This window comes from Triturus cristatus, chromosome 4_1, assembly GCF_964204655.1.
Source record: "Triturus cristatus chromosome 4_1, aTriCri1.1, whole genome shotgun sequence".
NCBI classification, from domain to species: domain Eukaryota; kingdom Metazoa; phylum Chordata; class Amphibia; order Caudata; family Salamandridae; genus Triturus; species Triturus cristatus.
The window spans coordinates 652,063,245-652,078,732 of NC_140585.1; the positions used below are offsets into that span (position 1 = coordinate 652,063,245).

Genomic DNA, 15,488 nt, shown 5'->3' on the forward strand with positions numbered 1-15,488 from the left:
AACAATCAAGATATTGTGATCACTAAGTCGGATAAAGAAGGAAATGTAGTCCTTTGGCCCAAACAACACTATCTCAAGGAGGCCTACTGACAATTAGATGACACACAATGTTATGAACGATCCAATATCAAGGAATACAATAAGCCAAGGCGAGAGAAGGCTTAAAACGAGCTCTGCTACAGTGGAAGAGAGAAGGATTAATCACCAAAGAATTCCTTGTTTTACCAACTATTTATTTCATACCAAAAATACAGATTCCAGGAAGACCAATAATCCTGGCTAACAATGGCCTAGTTGAAAACCTAACCCAATATGTAGATTATATCCTACAGGATCATCTGCAGAGGCTTACGTCCTACATAAGACATTGGGGACTTTGTAACAAAACTAAATGAAATAAAATGGACGGAGGGGTTACTGCTCATTACAATGGACATAACATTTTTGTACACCAGTAGAACCTAGTGTGGGCCTGTGAAATATTTTTTAAATATGAGATCAATCAATATGTACAGCCATAACGCAATGTTATTTGATCTTATTAACTGGTGTCTACCCAATAACTTTTTCCTATTTGGTAAGGAAATTTTCCGATAGAAAAGGGGTGTATCGATGGGAGCCTGTTTCTCCCCCAGCTATGCATGATTGCATGTCGGCTGGTGGGAGGAACGGATTCTGAAAAAGAAATATATTGAGCTATTTAAAACGCAAGTAATCAACTGGATGCGCTTTATTGACAATATTTTCGTCATATGGAAAGGCACTATAGAAAGTGCAAAAACCTTTAGCAAGGAAATAAATACGAACTAAGTTAACTTAGAATTCACTTCACACATCAATGAACACTCCATAGAATTCCTGGATGTAAAATTATATGTCTCAAATAACAAACTTGAGACCACACTAAATCGCAAACATACAGGAGGCAACTCAACGCTGCATGGAAAGAGTTTTCACCCCAAACACCTTGTAAACAGTAAACCTTATGGTGAATTCTTAAGACTTCGTAAGATGTGTAGTTCAAATAAAGATCTAGAAAAATGTCAGCAAGAAGCCGGAGAAAGAATTTTACAACGCGGTTACAAAGAAACAATTATACAATCAGCCTTACTTAAAGCTAATGCGAAACCTAGGGAGAGCCTACTGACACAAGTTAGGAATATAACAAAGGGGAACCAAACATCAGATCAGAATCCAGAAAAGGAAAATACACAAAGTACAACACTTAGACTCGTAACCACCTACAATCCCCAGGAGAGACAGTTTGGAGATATAGTCAATAAAAACTGGCCAATAATATTGACAGAGTCTAGGGACAGAGATTACCAGACAAAGGAACACTCAGTCTAGGGACAGAGATTACCAGACAAAGCAACACTCATGTTAAGGAAAACACCCTAGATGAGAACAAGCTTAGTTAGGAGAAGCCCTGAAATTAGCTAAAAAAGAATACATGGTTAACACCGAAAAATTGATTTTTCAAATGCACATCATGCAAATTCGGCAGGAATATACCCATCATACAACACCTTTTAATCCTAACCCTGTAGCAGTCATTGGCAACTACAAATGTAGGACTGATTTTGCAGTGTATGTTTTGAAGTGCACTTGTGGCTTACGCCATGTGGGTAGCGCGAAGCTAGAGGTGCTCATGAGAATTCTCCAACACTTCCGTGCAATAGTCAATTCAGACGTTACATACCCGGTGGCCGGACACTTCAAATTTGAGCATCATAATGATATGAAATGTCTCACATATTATGTAATTGATGCAATACCACCTTTAAGACGAGGGGGTAACAGAGAAAGATTGTTTCGCCAACTAGAATCAAAAATTATTGTAGAACTAGACTGTAAAACACCGTCAGGTCTCAATAATAGTGAGGATCTACACAATTTCCTGTGATTAAATAAAACTCTCTGTAGGTACTTGGATACAAAAACACTTTTTACTTACAGTTGTATTTATATAGCATAATTCGGTAAACAAGTCAGACCTATCAAATGTATGTCTAAATAATGAGAGACTACAACACGAATAATAGTAGCAATATACAAAAATCTACCATATGCAAGTACAATGTAATTATCATGATGAACTGATTCCTCACCATAAGCTGACCAATATTTTGTTGTTATTATGTTAACATATAGACACACTGTCACATGTATAATCAAGCACTTAGCACTTTGGTAGAACATAGCACTTTTTTATATACACTCACAGCACTTTATGATGAATGACATGACAAAATAAAATTAAACGCAACAGGTTCAACCATATATGCATAGTTAGTAATATTAAATAAAGCACATTTATCCTTTAGATATATGTATAAAATCCAGAGCAATACGACTAAATGCATTATGCAGTTATAATACGATGAAGGAAAAATGTATAATTTATAATTTTGTCTTTTAATGCCAAATATGTTTACATATTGCTGTTTTGCACATGTATATTATGGCGTTTGAAAATAGAAGCCAAAAGACAAATTTGGATATGTTATACAATCTGTTGTCCATGTCTATCGTAACAATCATTATGTGACACAATCTGGATGATTTAAAGAAACACCGCAGAGCGCTATTTATGTGATCAAGGTCACGTGTAGTGACCGAAACGCGTCATGACATGGAGTGAGCGTTAATAAAGCACTTTAAGAAAAGAGGAGTCCGTGCCCGATTGCTCTTCCGAGAGAAGACGAAAGGGATTGTACAGTTTCATATATACAAAAAGGGTTGTTGAAAGGAGGGAGCAATGAGCTTTTAGTTTCTATGTGGACCACTTTAGGAATGCATTCCTACAATATCCCATTGAGGTCCTTGGGATTTGGGTTATAGGAATCAAGTTCTGAAATGAATGATTATTCGGCACATATGTTTCGACCTGCCAGAGTTTCTGGAAGCTCCTCTTGCTCCATCCACAAACTATCTTGATTCTAACTTTTTCTCACTAATTTTTTTTTATTTCCCACAACTTTCTCTATGCAATAGGTTCATCTAGTTTCTGAGGAAGAAGTGTCATCTGGCAAATATTTGCTACATCAGGTTAAGTGTTGATCTTTTCGTATTCCTTTTTTCATGCTGTTGGTTTGTTTGCTTGTCATTATTTTCAAGATGTGTAATCTCTAAATGTTGTCTACGTTCACTAGTGGCAGAAATAGATCCTATATCTAAATATTCTAAGTTATTTTAAATTATGTAAATAAATAGGATTATATCAATATAATTGTGTCCGACTGACATTGGCTTGCACTCATTTGTAATACGGAGGCAGAAATCATAGCATTTCATCCATACAACTTGCTTTTATTCTTTAAAATACTGGAACTTTCTGCATATGTTAGCAATAAATTCTCTTCACTGTTTCAAATATTTACATTACACATCACTTACACTGGGTACTTCGTGTTAATAGTAATATGATAATACACATTTAATCTTTAAAATACTTTAAATTAAATGATTGCTTCAAATATTCACCTCACGTTGTTAGTAACCTGTTGTTCCTCTTTATCATGACATGGGCATGTTTTAAAGATTGTCCAACCTACATCAAGGGTTACCGTTGTAAGACTGCACTACGATAGGGTACTTTATGAATTTATTTGTATCGTAGTTCATAAAGTAAGTTCTTTCTATGTGCTTGTCGTTATAGGGAGCCAACTGTAATATTTGTGAATAGGTGCACCTTTGAAGTGGCATTTTCTTCTTCAATTTTTACTTTTATTGATAATTATTAGCAGACTTTGCCCACTGATCAGGGTTATCCAGGTGGAGAGGCCCACTTTAGTCTTTTTACTCTATGGAGGTTTGAAATTACAGCTGTAGTATATTCATATTTTGTGGCCGATTACGATGCGGCCCAGGAAATCTCTGACCAACAGTCGGAGCCTTTCTAGGCCGCATCTCGGTGGTTTACTTTCCGGCTGCCGTATTACAATGCTGGCGGTCGGAAACTAAACTGTCTGGTCATTCTGACAAGGAGCCGTCAGCCAGTCAGAGGCTGACCCGTAATCCCAAAGATCGGACTTTCTGCCCTTGGAATTACGATGCACAATATCCGGCAGGGTTTCCTTGCTGGCCTTTCTGACATGGAAACCCTGTCGGAAAGCGTGTTTGGGAGCCCCTTGTAGAGCCCCCTGGTGTGCGCGGCCTCCGGTTGAGGGCTGAGGGGGCACCTGTTAATCACTGCACCCAGTGTCAAGCACTTTGAGGTATGTATTTTTTGTTCACTGGTAGCATAAGATAGGTGTCACAAGTCTGCTTAATCAGCTAGAGACTTCTAGCCGCAGATTCCTTAGAATTATACCCAGGCATGAGATTTGACCTACCTTTTTTCGACCCTTTTGTCAAAGATGTTTGAGACTTTCCTGATGTGGCAGGTATATCCACAAGGAAGTCTGATTTTAAGCCCTGTGGCGCCTGTCATCAGCAGATGTCGGGAACTGACCCACACCTCGTCTGTCTCTGGTGCCTCGAGCGCAACCACGACACCAAAGCCAGCGTTGATTGTCACGCCATGCTCTCCAAGGCCTTGAGAGAACGGTACCTCAAGCTCCTTGCTGCTTGACATGTGACGCCACAATGTTCTCAATCATGGTGGAGAGGAATGTCCTGGGACCGATCGCAGAGACACTCCAAGCGGTCGTTGTACCAGTCAGTCATTTGGGTAAGTCTCACAAATGGAAGAAAAATAAACAGTCGAAGAGTTCTTTGATTTCGCACCGTCCATCGAACTCATCTGACAAGACGAGGGAATATATTCATTCGAGGCCTGGCTCTGGGGTTGAGTATGTGCCAGAGCTGTCTCTGTGCCTCTTTAAGTTTCCTGGAGCCAGAGCGACCCCCGCTCAACTCTGAGTTTTATAAGGCCAGACACATATTTGAGTGGACTGTCCCCGTAAGCTAGCTCTTGGACACCGGCGGATTCGGTTGGACCCCTACTGGTCTTCCGCCTGAAGATTTGCCCCCAGCACCAGTCAGGCTCCTTGAAGCCATTGATCTGTCTCCATTGCCAACATCCCAAGCACGGCTGGTGGCTCATTCCCCGTAATCATCCAAGACTTCCACATGCTGCAGTTTCCAAGGTGCCTCTTTCTCATAGATGCTTTACATCTCAAGTGGAGCTCCAGCCTCCTGTATGCCTTTCCACCAATACCACTCCTGCCCAGAGTTCTCAAGAAGATCAAGAACGCCAAAGTCATCATTGTAGCTCTGGACTGGGCTTGGAGCGTCTGGTATCCCGAGCTGTTGTCCATCCGTCCTCCGATCAGGCTTCACCTTTGGGATGATCACCTATCACAGCTGCAAGGGAGGGTTCTTCAAGCGAAGTGGAGATCAAGCGGCGACAGTTGACTGCTTTTGACCTTCCACCCGAAGTCTGTAATGTTATATTGCCAGCCAGATGTCCCCCCACCAAGACTGTATACACCTGCCATTGGAGCAAGTTTGTGGCATGGTGTACGGACAAACAGGTTTACCCTTTGTTTGCACCCCTTACCCAAGTTATTTTGTTTATCCCTACCCTGGCCGAGCAAGTCTGTGCATTGGGCACATTGAAGGGTTATTTATCTTCTATCTCAGCCTTCCTGCGGCTGCCAGATCAGACCTCCGTTTTCAGGTGCCCTCGTGTAAATAGGTTCCTTGAAGGTCTTCAACGCATGTTACCTTAGCTCAATTTGGTTCTTACTTTTCTAATGTAAGCTCCCTTTGAGCTGCTTCATAACTTCACTCTTAGGCTCCTCACCATCAAGACTGCTTTTCCGGTTACAATTACATCTGCCTGGAGGGTCCATGAACTGCCGGCGCTGTCATCTCAGCCTTGGTACATCTCTTTTTACCCAGACAAAATGGTCCTTTGGACTCGAGCATCCTTCCTGCAGAAGGTAGTCCCCTCATTCCATGTAGACCAGTCCATCACCTTTTACACGCCATCTTATCTCCCTAAGGAAGAGGAGAAACTCCACCGCCTGGACCCAAAAAGAGCGTTGACTTTCTACCTTGACCACACACAACCGTTCTGGATGGATTATTAACGCTTCTTGTGGTATGTGGGAGCCAAGAAAGGGAAGATCGTGCAGAAACGAATCCTCTCCCGATGGATAGGCCTCTGCATTAACATCTGCTAAGCTCATTCCCCCAGAGCCAAGGATGAGATCACTGCATTTGCATGAGGAGTTCTGGTCAGTCTGTAATGTGGGCTTCACCAAGCACTAGTTCCTGGACAGCCAGGACCATTGAAATGGGCATTTTGCCTGTTCTGTCCTTCAGGACTTTCTAGTAAAAATCTGTTTCGGGGGGGATGTATTGTGTGGGCATCTATTCTAAGGTAAGAAATCTCCTTTAAGAAGTCTCTGTCAGGTGAACAAGTTACTTACCTTCTGTGACACCTAATCTGGTGGAGACTCTGTCTAGATGCAGATTCCTTATCGACCCACACATCCTCCCCGTTCTGCAGACACATTTTGAGTTCCAAAGCTGCTCCCTTTTCAGGGCCCTAATTTCACACACCAGTGTTCAGTGTTCTTCGAGGCTCCTGGCGTAGAAAGTCATTAAAAGAAACTGATGTCAGCACGCTGGAGTGACTCCTATATAGGCACTGCGCACGTCATTTCCGGTGTGGATAACGCCACATGGAGCTGTTGATGCAAAGAAACGTTTACAGTTATACTGAGATTACAGTTCACAGCACTTGCAAAGAGTAAAAGCCAAACTCTTGACTTTGGGAGATCCTATAGCATATGGTGGTACTAATAATATAACTACTAAATGTGCCAACTGGATAACAAGAAAATGTAATACATCAAAAGAAAAACTTTTAGGAACACCTACTTCCATGCCTAATCGTAATGTGTTGAGAGGAAATAAGAAGAAATACTGTGACATTTGTGCAACACAATTTACTGTGCAACTGTTTAGAGCAGATCTAGACAAAGAGCCTTTCAAACGTTGCAAATACAGGAAATTTAGCACATGGCTTCCTTTTTGAGGCACACAAGTTACTACAATTTACCTCGGCAAAATAAACACCACCACAAAATGAATTATTTATCACTTTTTTTCTGACTGGGAAAATCACAGAAGGGAAACCTTTTACATAGTAATTTTAAAAGCTATCTTTTTCTGTGTGACTGCAAAACAATGTTAACATGGGCTGATTTTTGGCCAGTCCTGTCAACTGAAGCGTGGTTATGTTAAATAAAACCCACTTAAATCGAGCATTATTTTCTATTTATTAAAATAATGCTCTGACATATAGAAGGGAGTTCTAGGCACAATACCAAAGTGCAAATTCACAAAATCCACTTTTCCTATCTCTTGATTGATGAGTTGAAAATACAAAGTGTATTTCCTGCCAGGTGGTTAGTGGGTTGCCTGCCACCCCTGAAGACCCTCCTCATCCCAACTGATGAAATTCAGTTTAGTTGTGACTCCTTCCTGGATGGTATGTGACTAAGATGACATTTGTTCCCCCTTCCAAAACTCCATTTGCAGCACCCCCACATTCAGGTGTGGCCCCACTTCTACTTATCTAATTGGCATTCCCAGTCTAGTTGGACCTCAGTCCTTGACATCAGGAATGATGAATTATTCTGTTAATCCCTCTCACTGGCACCTCCTCACGATCGCTCATCGGGGGGATGTGACATCAGTCCAGAGACAGTACCAGGCTATATCTTACATGCTGTTATATGCAAGTGCCGTAAACTGTAACACCCAGCGCTGTACCACAGTTTAATTGTAAATGTTTCTTTGCATTTGGCTCGCCCGCTAAATCATGTGCTTACCATTCAGCCTACATTTCTCAATTTGAGGATAACTTTATCTCTTAAAGTATGCCTCTGAGATGTGGGGTTCCTCAGGGGTCTTCCCTGAGCCCCACGCTTTTTAATACTTATATGAGCCCCTTGGCCGAGGTTGTGAAGCCCTTTGGCATTCAGATTGTTACTTATGCTGACGACACTCAGCTGAGTGTCTCCCTAAGCCAATTTGATAAAGCAGAAACTAATCTGGCCGGCTGTCTTGAAAGTGTGTCCGCCTGGATGGAAGGCTCGTATTTGAAACTGACTGGGGCTAAAACTGAGCTGATGTTCTTGGGCAAAGCCTCCCCCCTGAATACCAGCTCACTCTGGCCTAGGTGTTAGGGCGTAATGCCTCCTCCTAAAGATCAGATCAAAAGCCTTGGTGTTTGGCTGGATCATAATCTAAACGTTAAGGAGCAAGCACAAAGGTGGCAGGTGCCTGTTATAGGATCTTGAAGATGATAAGGAAAATCCTTCCCCTGCTGCCTTTCAATGCTAGGAGATTGTTGGTTCAAGCATTAATTCTTTCGCGATTTGACTACGCCAACCCTCTTTATCCTGGATCTCCGTGCTCAATGATTACAAAATTACAGACTGTACCAAACTGTGCAGCACGCCTCCTAATCGGGAATCTGCAAGACCGTCTATCGCCACCCTCCATTGGCTTCCGGTCGCGGAAAGAGTTCAGTTTAAAGCACTGTGTATCATCCATAAGACTATATCTTCCAAGGGTCCACCGATTCTCTGGTCGATCATCTCTTCCTATTGTCCCAATAGGTCCTTGCGTTCCGGGAATAAGCATCTGGCAGTTGTTCCCAGGATAAAAGGTCCCGGAGTGGTGGACGCCTGTTCTCCTAGAATGCGGCGAAATGTTGGAACCAGCTTCCTAATCCTATCCGTCTTGAGGATAACTATCTGTCTTTTCGAAAACTTCTTAAAACCTTTCTGTTTGGTTGAAGACTCGCCATAGTTCTTTGATGACTCTGCTCCTAGCCCTGGGAGGCCTTCTGGTAGCCATGCGCTATAGAAATGCAAATTCATTCAACACGGCTAAGGATATTGGGGCAAGTCCTATGTCCAGGCCTCTCATTTCAAAGTCATTAGACACCTAGTTCTGGGCTCCCATCAACAGTGCAGTTATGTTTTTTTACCAAGCGCCTCACTGCTCAGTGTGGGGTTTGATTGGAGACGTAAAAGAAGAGAATGTAACAGTCTGGCTGTCTCTCGCTGATACAGAGTAATGCCAACACCATCATGGTCAGCTCTGAGGTCCATCTGTGGCAGGAATTGGATGGATACAAAACTTTCCTCCCAGACTGTGCCCAGAAAAAGTACAAGTTCATATTCAACCTTGTAAATGAGGCTGCGGAAGGGCAACTGAGGCTGTCCAGTGATGTACCTCCTTGAAGGCCATGAACTTTGATCGTGGGCTCCAGCAGTGGTGTCTCCAGTCCTCTGACGTAAATCTGAAAATATAGGAAAAAATTATTGGCTTGCCATTTGATGGGAGAAACTTGTTCAGTCAATCTTCTTATGGGTTCCTCTGGCAGAACATATATGCAAGTCATGTCTGAATTACATACTGCCCTCCTTGCAGTACTTACGAGACTTGCACCTCTATCCCAGCCAGCAATGCCTCCTGTTTTTCTGAGGCGTGGATGTCCTTTCACTCAATATACCAGCTAGACCTTCCTCAAGGAACGGGTAGTTTAATAAGGGGCGTTTCAGAGCAAAGCAGAGGCCTGCTTCCCTGCCTTATCAGAGGTAAAGAGGTCACAGTGATTTTCCCTAGGACCATCTGACTTTTCTGGCAGTGAAAGGTGTTAAAACACAACAGAAATCTGCTACTGCAACAGCATTTCTCATTGAGTCCATGTTTACCCCATTCAGCATTTCAAGAACTAGAAGAAAGGCTTCTCCTTTTGGGGAAAAGATGGCATGGCTATAACTTGATGGGGAAAACAGAGCAGGTTCCCTCTCCCCATTTTGGGTGTCTCTAAGATCTCCAAGTTTCTACCCCTGCAAAGGTTCAAGATTGCGATTTTGGCTCAGGAGCACATAGCTATCCAGTTATCCAAATAAGCTGTCTGTTCTTGGTGGATGTTTGGCATCTACTTGCATAAATCTGCTCAGAAGGATTACAGAAAGTATCTCCTTTTTGTGGTAAGAAACCAGCACAACCATTACATGTAGAGCTCGGTATTGAAGCCATTCTTGCTCTGGGTCACTCCTGAGGTCTCCTTTATGATCCTAGCCCACGAAACAACCATTCTGTAAGAATAGAAAACCTATTGATGACTGTACCATCAAAGTAGTGTAATAAGATGATGCGGAGTCGGTTAAGTAATGACATTTAAGATACATTGGTGAGTTCTTGTGAACTACTCTTAGTGCCCTTTGATTACATCTAAGATGATTTGGTTTACATTCTAGTGTCCTGTTTGGTGAAAGGTGAGAGTAATAACTATCTCCCAAACAGCAAATCACTTGAGGACCAATAAGGCTGTAACAGCCAGTTGGGTCCAGAGTCTTCTTGGACAACAGTTGCCCTGCATGGGGTGGTGCCCTAAACAATGCTCCGTGTCCATTCCCTAGAACTTCCTCTGGCAGACGATTGCAACAAGCTGCTGGAGGATCAATCCGACCTCAATCCATTCCATCCATCCATCCATCCGTGTTTGCGACGTTTTGTAATGGTAGGCACATACTCTAGATTTATTCATCGAATTAGCCTTCAGAATGAACAGTCTACACCTCTCAGTCAGAACTGACTCTTCAGAGTATGTGTGGGAGACATTTTGGGGGGAACTCTCCATAGGTGTCTTGTAGTATTCGTCAAATACATCAACTGCTTTGAAGTGAAGTGAATGTTTTTAGTATTGACTCCTTCCTGCCAGTTTTGTGTTCCAAATCGGTGATGATCCTTACAGTACCACATCACACCTCTGTATCATCAGACACATGGGCACCCACTCTCCGCAGCTCTTCTAGCTGGCAGTGGGTCTTTGGGAGTAGAAAGTTCCTCCTAGTCTTACACATGGCAAAGTTTGGCAGCACTAGCTTAAGCACATATCCACTCATTTCATTTTTTGTAGCACTTTTTATTGCCATTTGTTCAGTGGTCACACTTAGAACAGTTCTACTAACTTCATGAGTGAAAGATTCTTCAGGACGTTCTCAGACCCATTTGCAAGGCATCAGGTAGCGAAGTCAGACGCCTTTTTAAAGTCGTGTGGACTAATTGTTGCTTACTCCTTGCCAGTTGCCATCTTTTTACCCACGCCTTTTCCCTGTGTTAACAAAAAAAAGCGCCAACTGGTAGTAGAATAGTGATGCAGTGGAGACAAACCCTCAAGTGTGTTTTTAAAAAGACACAATTGCATCACTAAATAGGACTGCAAGGAAATTATTCATAAGAAAGTCACTGGTGTACTGTGTGTGTCTGTGAAAATCCCAGGTTGAGAAATCATAGAACCCTTTGCAAACCATCTGAGGAGCATGTATACAATCGGTTATTTCCTTTTTGAATGGGCAAGAGCCTGGATCTTGACGGACGGGGGGACCTGATACTAACTTGATTGGGGAATTTCCTGAAGTTTTTTTCCTAATGAGCATCCATAAGAGTGAGGAGAGTGCGGGGTGCTCAGTCATCAAATGACTCTGGCTTGGCTTTGACAAGTTGGTTACTTGAACCTGCACCACATACTTCAGAGGAACCATCTTCATAGAGAGGAGATGTACTGTTTATGGAGGGAAGGAGAGTGCAACATCCTCACTACCAGCACTCAACTTGAGTACATTGTTCCTAGGAAGCTGATTTTCCAACTTCTATGCTTCTTCTTAGAGACCCTGGTGGTCCTGGTTACTTCTAAGAAATCCTACACCTCTAGAACGTAGTAGAAGACTAAGGGCCTTATTACAAGTTTGGCGCTCCATAGGACTGCTGAACCCATGGTGGTGGTCCGACCACCGCGACACTGTTCTGACTGCGGCAGTCAGACCGCCACAGGGCCACTGCAGCTGCCGGATATCTAGAATCCCACGGTAGTCCCGCAGTAGTTAGGGGCACTAATCTGATGACTGCGCCGCCACCAAGCATTTTAGGAGTTGCCGGTCCACCGCCCTTTTCATGATGGTGAGCCCACCATGAAAGGGAGTTGGAGAGGCCCTCCTGCGCCTTTGGGTGCTTGCTGGGGGAGAACATCTAGTGCCCCCCTGGTTTTGCACCCCCAGTTCCTGCACGATGTAGCATGCAAGACACACCGTGGAGGAAGGTGCTGTCTGCATTCTAAGAACAGCGCTCTGCATGTCAGTCTCTTCAATGAGCATGACAGACCACTGCCTTAGAATGCCGCAGGATTGCCCGCCAGACCAGGATTTAACTCCTAATCTGGTGGGCGACAGCACCACGGCTTTGGCGGTCCTAAAGTGGACAGTGCATTGCACCATCCGCTGTAGAACCGCCAAATTCGTAATAAGGCCCTAAATGTCTGACTTTCTGCTACCAGTAAGAATCAAGGAATATCAGCCTACTTAAATGCCCAGTGAATATCTTTACCCTTTACTTTCGGTCTCTATGCAAACTTATGTTTGTTGGTGTTAATGTGTATCACTTTGTGCATTTACAGTTTCAATTGAAAGGATAGCAGTGTGCAAATAGTTAAGTAGGACGTTGCACAGTCATGGTATACAACATGCAAAACTATGCCCATAATTGAAATTCTGTGTGTTGTGGGCATGTGGAATAACATTTTATGTGCACAGTTGAGAGGGCACCCAATGAAGATCTGACTTATTTAGTTCCTCAGTAATTTGGGTGCACTTGTTAATGATGCAGACAGACTCCCTCTAGGCATAAATTGTCTAGAAATTTGAGGAGACCGATGAAGTGGCTCATCAATGATTGGATTTAGGAATCAGTTCTTCTAAATAAAAAAAACTAACCAACTGGGTATTTGTGTATGAGATTGACGTGATTGACTATACTGAGTATTTGAGGGGGTGGGAGGATGAACCATTACATTAGAGTTGACAAAAATTATTTTTTGACCAATCAGTTTGAAGAGCCTTGTGGCAGTTTATAATTTAAAAGTGGTTGGTCCACATCTAGGCCTCAGTAAAATTTTAATTCCACTGGTGAAATGTGCAAAATTCTCAAACTTCACATTATGCAGAATTACTCCGAATTTTACAATACGTGATTTCACTAAATTTTCACCCATGATAGACACATTCACACAGAATATGTGTGCGAGATTTTTTGTTTTAGATCTAACCAGTCTTGTTCAAATATCTTGTATGACTTTGTTATGCAAAGTATGCATACTGTGAAAAAAATCACTTGAGATACCGGCAAACCACATTTTACATTAAAATAGTTATTTTGCAGATTTCCCATAAAATTCCACAGGAAAAATAAAACCATTTCACACACCACAGCAATTTTCCCAGACTTCTTATTGGTCATGGTTTTTTGTGATGGATTGATAAATCCATGTATTTTTGAAGTAGCAATGGTAGATGGGGTGATTTTTCTAACTGATCTTAAGAAGGCATAACTGGATGTAGGTATTGAATACAACAGCTGACAGGGGTCCTCTTTGAGTAACATTCTTTTGACCAAGAACTTACATAAATGTTTGGCAGTCTTGCAACAATAAATCCAACATTTTCAGCTGTTCTGGTGTCGGGTAAATGGAAGTATACTTGGCTACAAATGCATACTTATTGCCTGTCGTAGCTATGGACATATTTTTATTTTAGAAAGGCAATCTTCACATTCATTATAAGATCCAGAATGTATTTTAAAAATGAACCCTGTTAAAAAAAAACGTTTAGTACCTCAAGATGGGAAACTGAAACATATTAGTTTGAATGAATACATAATACAATTATTTTTGTAATCCATACTTTTTAATTACTTGCTTTATTTCATATATATTCATACAGGTCGTTCTTCCAGTGCTTGGGTATAATATCGTCTATCCTTCCAACAAAGTTGGCCAGTGGTACCATGAGAAGCTTGCCAAAGATGGACTACAGAACTGCAAATTCCGAGTTCCTGCTTTACAATTGAATGTACCAGGATGTTACCGACTAATTGTGAAAAATCTTCACAATTTGTCATATAAAATTGTCGAAGACACTGAACTTTGTAAAGCGAACAGTGGCGACTTAAGCGAATCTGATGAAACTTTGCAGAAAAATGTGTCCCTTTCACTTTCATTCGATCTGGATTCTTCCTGTTATGCTACAGTTTGCCTTAACGAAATAATGAAATGTGATGTTTAAAATGTCTTATGATTTTTAAAGGGGCATCATTCCAAAAAGTATGCAAGCTCATTCAATAAAGAAAACCTTAATGAGTGGGAAAAACTAGTTGTTTAACTTGTTAGCCACACTGAGAACAAAGAAGACAGAAATGTAGATATGATACCCATGCTTATTTCTTAGCCATTCCACTGATTCTGATGTGCAAAATACTGCTGGTGAGGCTCTATCTAGCCCCTCGCAAGAGAATAGCCATGTTTTAGTGACAACTGGCCTATGGTATTATTGACTGGACATATTAACCGCATTTTGAAGGGGTGGTATCTTTTGTGCAATAATATTTTGATGCTCTGCTGTTGCAGGGATTCTGCACATACACAGAAATATGCACAGGAAACCAGGACCTCGGTGTATTGTGGTGTACCAAAAACACGCCTCGGTGCCCAGAACCCCTATCCGGCTAGCTATAGTATCTCATTCGTTCTACAGCGGAGCCACCAGTGATTGGATATCCTAGAACATGCGACTCCGGGCCTCTCCGGGAACAAGTCACTCTTTCGCTTAGACACTCATACCTGTTAACAATGTGAGTAACCAGAGACACTGTATAGTTTAAAATGTTTATTTCAACTAACTTTCTCTGTAATGCAGTACACGTGCTAACACTAGCAAAGAAATGCATAAAAACAATATAATCCGCATAGTTACAATTCCATATAATATGAACGGGGATAGCATATTATAATGTTAGTGAATGAAGCCATATAGCGCTTTACCACCCTCCCCGTGCTAAAAGCTATGTTTATTATCTCAGTGGAAGACCTCTGGGCATGGACAGCAGAACCCCCTACCTCAAGTCTTAGATTGATAGGATTTACATCCCCGGACAAGCACAGCTCTTCCTCTGGTAAGGTTTTCTTCAAGTGTGTTTTTAACTTGCATCCCGTGCAATATTAAAAGCACCTGAAAATTCAGAAGCGCAGCTGTGTTCCATGTTATGTCTATATGTGTGTGGGACGGACCAAAGCCGATTAACCAGTGGAGTTGTTTTCTGGCCTTGAACACGATGTACAGACGAGAACTGAGAGCATAACAGAAATAGTGTAAGGCAGACAGTTCCCATGTGAAGCAGCACAAGCAAAAGTGTTTACGAGAACCAAGGCATGTAGTGTCGTGTGCATAAGCGGCAAAATGGCAGCGATGCAAAGCACAAACTAATGCTAACTTAGCAATCTCCGCTGGCACCCCTAAACCCTCACGACACCCTCCCTTGGGCAGTCCTACGCACAGTGATCGAAATATAACACAGAGTTCAAAAAGTCTGAGCAATAAGAGCATATATCCAGTATAGGGACGATGTGTACGCGAAGAATGTCAATTGGGTGAGAAAAGAGGAAAGTTCTAAATTTA

The 15,488-nt window shown here is 42.1% G+C and overlaps 1 protein-coding gene across 1 annotated transcript in view; it reads left to right on the forward strand.

Moving 5' to 3' along the window:
- The window catches only part of PUS7L (pseudouridine synthase 7 like), a 109,626-nt gene extending 95,443 nt beyond the window's left edge, over window positions 1-14,183 (forward strand). The window contains exons 8-9 of the mRNA XM_085653047.1: window positions 2,998-3,051; window positions 13,758-14,183. Of these exons, the coding sequence (XP_085509173.1) occupies window positions 2,998-3,051; window positions 13,758-14,099 (396 nt within the window). The 3' untranslated portion in view covers window positions 14,100-14,183. The remainder of the gene's footprint in view (window positions 1-2,997; window positions 3,052-13,757) is intronic.
- Window positions 14,184-15,488: the final 1,305 nt, after the last annotated feature.